General features: G+C 39.2%; 1 protein-coding gene across 2 annotated transcripts in view; it reads left to right on the top strand.

Annotated features, from left to right (window-relative positions):
• The first annotated feature begins 198 nt into the window (after window positions 1-198).
• PIBF1 (progesterone immunomodulatory binding factor 1) overlaps window positions 199-7,689 on the top strand; it is a 183,068-nt gene continuing 175,577 nt past the window's right edge. For both annotated transcript variants that reach the window (XM_036250417.1, XM_036250418.1), the window contains exons 1-3: window positions 199-490; window positions 1,432-1,717; window positions 7,527-7,627. In XM_036250417.1, coding sequence (XP_036106310.1) covers window positions 1,466-1,717; window positions 7,527-7,627 — 353 coding nt within the window. In that variant the 5' untranslated portion in view covers window positions 199-490; window positions 1,432-1,465. The remainder of the gene's footprint in view (window positions 491-1,431; window positions 1,718-7,526; window positions 7,628-7,689) is intronic.

Raw genomic sequence — 7,689 nt, 5'->3', positions numbered from 1 at the left:
AAAACGTCGAGACTGACGCTGGTTGGCTCTCCGAGCCTGCGAGAATTGGACAAAAGTGTGGAGCTCAGAGCCATTTCCGCCCGAGATGTGGGCGGGGCCCGCCTCTGGACTCCAGCTCCCAATCGGCGTTGCTTCCCGCGCCTGGGCGGATCCCGGCTCAGTTCCGGCGGCTTGGGCTTCTGCACGCTGCGGCTTTCACCGTCCTCCCGGCGCAGGAATGGTTGTCCTGGTTACGGGTCTTAACGGTCCCCAGCCTGAGGTTCAGTTTTGAGGTGCTGCAACCTGAGCTGAAGACACCTTCAGCCCCTGGAAGTGGAGTCAGTGGCGGCTGATCCAGCCTGCGACGTGGAGTAATTGAAGCTTTCGCGATAGCTCTCAGCTGTCCCTTCCTTTCCCGCGTGGGGCAGGGAATCCTCCGAGGCTGCCAAGTTCGGGTTTGCTTCGCCGCGAACGTGTGGGCAGTCTCACTCCCTGATCCTTTGAAATCCAGGTGATGTTGACTGTCTTTGATTTCACCCATTCTTACCCTTTCCCCTTTAGAAGGGAGGGAAATCGACCCAGCTCAAGTTCTTACCGTTTCCCCTCCACACACACTTGTTCCCTTTAGAAAAACTGGTGTCTGCAATACCGTGCATAATTCATTATATCGTGTAGTACCCAAACAGGAGAGTTGCTAAAATTCCGTTGGAAGGGGGGGAAGTTCGACTTAGAATTCTTGAGTTTTTCTCTTCTACCCTCTTTTTTTCATTCTGCTACCTACAAGCCTATAAAAGAATATTTTCATGTCACTGCTTCCCCTTTTTAAAAATCTTCAGTGATGCCTCATTGCCTGCAGAATAAATTTCTAACACATTTGACATTCAGCCATGATTATTAACGCGGTAAGTGTGTCTGTATTTGTTGGGTGAGGGGAGTCACTACTCTGTTTCACGAAGACTTGCCCCCAGCCTGACAACCACTACCTTCCGCTGTCATTTTACATTTTCACCACCTCTGTACCAACCTTAACACCTGCATGCTTTCCCTTTTTACTACTCCTCTTCAAATCCTCCAATATTCTAGGTTCTATCTCTGTATGACTTTCCCCTGGCCAACTCAGAAGTGATTTCTCTGGTATTGAACATGTGCTGCTTTTATTAGTAGCATTCGAGCTTTACCCTTGATCTCATACATTTCTTTGTTTCCTCCAAGTATTCCTGCCCCCAGGAACTGGATTTCTTATTCATCCAAGTGCCTGAGTTCGTAATAGGATTTAATGAGTTTGATTTAATATGTGTGAGCTGAGCAGTGATTTACTAATCTGTCCTATATTTGGGCACCTCAGATTGCCTAATTATTATTTAGGGAATCCTTAATATCATTGTAATATACTTTACCCTTTCCACAGAGAATGTTTGAGTACATTTAAATTAATATTTTTTTAACCTACAGAAATAGAATTGGAGAAGAAAACTGACCCATACTAATGTCTCGAAAAATTGTTAAGACATCAAAAACAATGAATGTCTCTAGCTCTCTGGAATCTGAAGATATTAGTTTAGAAACAACAGTTCCTACAGATGACATGTCCTCATCAGAAGAGCGAGATGGTAAAAACAAAATCACCAGACAGCTGATTGAACGGAAGGAACTACTTCACAATATTCAGTTACTGAAAATAGAACTATCCCAGAAAAATATGATGATCGACAATTTGAAAGTAGATTATCTTACAAAGGTAAGGTCAGGTGTAAATTTTGTTATCTAAATGATTTATTGTCTTCAAGCTGCAGATTATTACATTTTATATATATACTCTGAACTTGAAATGATACATTTATCATTTCAAGAAAATAATTATATTTTCTTGCATAGCTTTAAAAAGCTGGTTCTAGAAGGGGGTGTATGTGAATAATATTTCTGTGTATCCAAAAGTATTGAAAAAAGGGTTAACTTAAAAGTGGGCAGGGATGAATTGCTTCTTTGGGCTAAATTTTTTTTTAAATCTAGCATGTGTGAGGTATGTTTTCTTACATGTTCTTTCTAGCCCAAGTTTTCTGCTTTATTGAGAACTAACCCTGATGTGACTAGTTTGATAGGAAAGAATCAAGATCATAATTATTATTGAATCTATATAGTTCTCTGCCTTAGAGATTGGGTTTCTTTGATATCTCTCTATCTGGTAGTTACTGTATTTGTCTTTCAATTTGATACTGTGTCATTGTACCAAGTATAAATTCAGTTTCCATAGTCTTTAACAAGTGATGTTTGCCAAATAAAAAGGAACTGTCCATTAAAACCAAAAGTCTATAATAAAGTAGGTTTTGTGAATGTATATGTTAAGAAATTGACAAACTAGCCCTGGCTGGTTTGGCTCAGCGGTTGGAGCGTCAGCCTGTGGACCAGAGAGTCCCAGGTTCAGTTCCCACTAAGGTCATGTACCTCAGTTGCAGTTTGTTCCGGCCCCGGTTGGGGTCATGTGGGTGGCAGCCAATTGATGTGTCTCTCTCACATCGATGTTTCTCTCTCTCTTTCTCCCTCTCTCCCTCCTGCTGTATCTGAAGATAAATGCAAAAATGTCCTTGGGTGAGGATAAAAAATAAAAACTGACAAACTAGTTAGTTTACCTGTTTTTACTTATGTAGACATGTTTGTGTAATTAAAATTAAGTATATATGAAAAGTTTAATTTCACAGAAAAGTATTCTGATGTATTACTGTAATTTTAAATTTATACTGAATAGGTCTGGTAATTGTGTGCATTAACCAGTCACAGTGAGTAAACAAATGCACATGGCTGGGGCATGGTTTATTGAAAGTTAGAACCTCCCCTGATCCTCCCTGGCAGGTGTTGAAACTGCTGCAGAGCCCTGGAGGGTGTGGCACAGTTGGTTGGGCATAGTCCTGTGAACTTAAAGGTTGCCAGTTTGATTCCTAGTCAGGGCATATGCCCAGATTGTGGGTTCAGTGTCATGTGTGGGCCATGCAGGAGGCAGCCTATCGATGTTGCACTGTAATGTCTCAATGTAATGTTCATGAGGACAAGGACTTCTTTGTATTCACTGTTGTATCTCCAGTACTTAGTTCCTGGCACATAGTAAGTGCTCAACTGTTTCTTAAATGAGGGAATGAACTCCATTTTGCTCTTGATGAGACAGAGCCACAAGTGGTTAATAACATACTAAGGCCTTTCAGATAGAAGTGTTGGAGCCAGGTAGGATTCAAATAAGTCTAAAAAAACCCATACGCTACTCAAGTGAATCTCCTAACACTTAGGTTCTCTATACAGTCATCTACCACACTAGGCCACTTGGTATTTTATCAGTGTATCCAGTGGTTTCCTATCTCTCTTCCTTTACTCATAATGCTTTCACTCCTCTGTTGGACTTTTGAAATACTACTGGCGCATACTATCTTCACTCTTTAAGATCTCCTTTAATGCAACTCACTGACGAAGCCTGAGATAAGTTTCCCATTCATTAATCTACCCACTCAGTCAAAACAATATTTTATCAAGTGCCTTATCCAGACTTACGGGGTTTTTTGGCCACTTTTTCATTATTTGTTTTCAGCATGCATTGTGCAGGATTGTAAATAGCTTCTTTCCTTTTTAAAGTATAATCTTTACCTTATAGAAATGAGAGGCTCTTTGGAATCCCAGATCAGAGCTATAGTTCTAGATGCACAGAATTTGGGTTTGAATTTTAGCCCTAATTTTCGTGGGAAAATTCCTTAACTTTTTTTGTTCCCTAATTTCCTGGGAAATAACAACAATAGAGTTGTTGGAAGGATTAAATTAATCAGTACATGTAAGCTCTTAGATGCCTGGTGTATAATAAAGTAATAGTAGTGGTTACACTTACTCAGCACTATATAATTTTTTTTTTTTGGTACCGAACCCGGAACACTCTGGTCCGCAGGCCAACGCTCCAACCGCTAAGCCAAACTGGCCAGGGCAGCACTATATAATTTTTGTACCTGTGTTGCTTAGTACAGTTTTGTTGTGGTGGTTTTCCACTTGGACTACAAATGTAGAAGACTGAATTAGTCATATTTCTGAGTTTGTGACCCATAATTATCATTGATCCTTGCAAGGTCACTTTTTATTTTATATATTTATTCCTTTTATTTCTATAGCTCATTTCCATTCCTCCTCTCTGTGCAGATATTTTAATTTTTTTTTTTTAACATTTATTTTTGAAAGTGGCTATCTTATTTTTCCTTTACATAAATGTAAATTGCATGTTTTGTTTTAGGTTTTATCTTTTTTATATTTTTCTACTCAGTGCTATTTTTATTTATTTTTTGTTAATCCTCATTCAAGGGTATTTTTTCCACTGATTTTTTTTAGAGAGAGTGGAAGGGAGGGAGGGAAGGGGAGAGAGAAAAAAACAAACATCGATATGAGAGAGACACGTGGATTGGCCGCCCCTTGCATGTACCCCAGCTGGGGCTGGAGATCGAACCCGCAACCCTTCAGTGCACAGGCCAACACTCTTACCATTGAGTCACACCAGCCAGGGCCTCACTGCTGTTTTTAAATCATTAATATTACTTTGGATATATCTACTCATCTTTTCCAACTTTCACATAATTCTCTATGTGCATCAACCAATCTACCCATCTACTTGCACAGTGATGTCCTCTAACTCCTTGCCACCATATGCAGCGTTGGCCTCTGTACACATTTCTCATTTTACTCAGGAGTAAAATATCTGGCTCATATGGTATATGTATACTCAGTTTAACTAAGTATACTGCCAAATTGCTCTCCAGAAGAGCTGCCCTACTCTACCTTCTCATGTTTTTTTGTCTGTCGTATGAGTGCCAGGATTATTCTGCTTAGTCTGAGAACCCTTGTTGGTCAGATGTTTGCTGTTACATATGAAGAAATGTTATGTGGCCCTGGCCAGTGTGGCTCAGTTGGTTGGGCATGCACTGAGAGGTTGCTGTTCAGTTCCCGGTCAGGGCACATGCCTGTGTTGTAGGCTCGATCCCTGGTAGGGGGCTTGCAGGAAGCAGCCGATCAATGTTGTGCTCTCACATTGATATTTCTCTCTCCCTCTCTCTAAAAGTCAATAAAGTGTTCTTTAAAAAAAAAAAAAAAATGAAAGAAAGAAATATTATATGGTGGAAGAATTAGTCTTCCTTAATTCATTTCATACAAGGCACCTTGATTATAAATAGACCATTGCATGTATTGCTAACATTAAAAACTGCCAAGTTAAATTGTTATATGTTATCAATTATAAGATGCATTTCTCTTTTAGAGATGTAAAATGTGAATGTAAGTCTGGGATTGATAAAAGAACAATATTGTTAGCAATTTACTTATTCTCCAAAGCTTAACCAGGGCATTGAGCCTTGGGGATACAAAGATGAAAATCTCACATTCTAGCATCACAAAAACTAAATTTTTTCACTAGACTATAGCTTCAAGAAAGTAATAGGAAAGGTAGATATCTGCTAAACGTGAACCTGTTCCTGCTCTTCCCATTAAATGACCTGACTTTAAGTTACTAAACTTGTTGTCACTGAAAGCATTCAGGTAGTCCTGAATGGTCAAGTGTCATGAGTATTATAGGTATTTCTGCTGTAGGAAAGATTTAAACTGCTGTCCATTGTTTCAGGGATTAAATGCAGCTATTAAGTCAGCGACTTGGAAAATGATGGTTGCCTTGTAACAGATGTGGAAACTATAGCTTAAGCAAGATAAAGCTTTTGTGTCTTTGGTATAATAGGAATCTGAAAGTAAGTCATTTAGGTCTGGTATGGTTACTCCTTAATATTATTAGAAAACCAGGCTCCTTGTTTTTATCATGTGCTTTTCACCTCAAAATCACAGATAGCTGATCTACCTCCTGTATTATTTTATGTTACAGGAAAAAATAAGGAGAATGATAATTGGGTAATGGGACACATGCCAAATGAGTCAGTACGCTTTAAAGAGCTTTCTCAGAAGTTCAAGCCAGTGATCATGATTCTCTGTGTCTAAAAACAGAAACAGATAGGTCCAAGGAAACTTGAGTATATTGATTTCCACTTCCCACTCAGTTCTTTCACTGGGAACTTAGAAGGGTAGTTGCTTAGGCCAAACTTCCTGATACTAGAGAATTGTAAGCTTTACACTTTTATCCCCATCCATTACTATCTAAAACCGTTTCCTGCCCTAGCGGGGCTCAGCAGTTAGAGTGTCGGCCCTTGGGCCAATGAGTCGAGGGTTCGGTTTCAGTCAAGGGCACGCATGTACCGGGGTTGCAGTTCGGCCCTGGTTGGGTCATGTGGGAGGCAACCAGTCAATATGTTTCTCTTGCACTGATGTTTCTCTCTCTCTCCCGTTCTATCCCTTCCTCCCACTCTACCTGATGATAAATGGAAAAAATATCCTTGGGTGAGGATAAAAACAAACATATAAAGCCCTTTCCTTAACTCCACTTCTTTAATCTCTTCCTTTTCTCTCTTCTTGCCCATCAGGTTTCAAACACATAAACTCTTTATCTCCCGTTAGAGAGATCTGTGGGTTCCTTATTACTTGAGAAATGAAGAGGAGCATTTTCCCAGCTTGATTGTCTTTGAGTTAAGGGACTTAATTTAGAAATCAGTTGATCCCAGCTGGTGTGGCTCTTGTTGAGTGTCGACCCACAGGTCACGGGTTTGATTCCCAGTCAGGGCACATGCCCAAGTTGTTGGCCCAATCCCCTGTGGAGGGTATGCAGGAGGTGGCCGATGTTCTCATCTCTCTCTCCAGAATCAATAGAGAAAAAATATTTTTAAAAAAAGAAGTCAGTTGAAATTGTAAAAGTTGTAACCCTGAAAAAAAGTTCTTTTCCTTGGAGGAACAGTATTCTTCATTTGAAAAAATAGTAATTATGAGGAATGTGGTTACTATTTGTTGACTTAAGATACTTATTGAGACATGTTGCTAGGAATATAGCAATGAATATGATAGAGTCCCTTACTTATGAAGGTGACATTCAAGTGAGAGGCATGATCAAAAAACAATTAAACAAGGCTTCTTCAAGGTCAAGTGGCATAGCATCACTTAGCAATGTCTACTTTAGATAGGAGTCAGCCAGCTTTTTCTGTAAAGGGCCAGAAAGTAAATATTTTATGCTTTGTATGCCACATATGATCTATGACATATTTTTCTTTGTTTTTTTTTTTCAACAGCTCTTTACAAATTTACCCATTCTTAGCTAATGGAGACAGGACATGGCTAGATAGGGGCCATCACCATTATTTATTTAACCCTCGCTTTATTTTACCTGGGTGAGACACCAACATAAAATCCCAATTGTCAATAGGCTTCTCAGAGTGGGTTAAGGTGATAATATAGTCTTAATGAAAGCCTGGCAGAAAAGAACATTTATGGCAGCAGTTTCAAACCACAGTTTAAAAACCATTTGTATGAACAGATTGTAGTTTGTGAATACAACTGTTGCAAAAATTAAAAAACCTCTATCCATTTAAAAGGGTATTTCTTTTCAGTGCTTTTTAATAATATATTTGAACGTTGACCAGATAATGTACCTTTTCTTCTTTATTAAGATTGAAGAATTAGAGGAGAAACTTAATGATGCACTTCACCAGAAGCAGGTACTAACTATGAGATTAGACAACCAATTGACTTTTCAACAGAAGGATGCCAGGTAAGTTTTTAAAAAGCATCAATACCTACTTAGCAGTTAAAAATAATGTCATTACCTGTTCA

The sequence above is a fragment of the Molossus molossus genome, unplaced genomic scaffold (assembly GCF_014108415.1).
Source record: "Molossus molossus isolate mMolMol1 unplaced genomic scaffold, mMolMol1.p scaffold_m16_p_9, whole genome shotgun sequence".
Taxonomy (NCBI): Eukaryota; Metazoa; Chordata; class Mammalia; order Chiroptera; family Molossidae; genus Molossus; species Molossus molossus.
The sequence above is the reverse complement of the archived record's forward strand: the minus strand, read 5'-3'. Positions and strand labels throughout refer to the sequence as shown.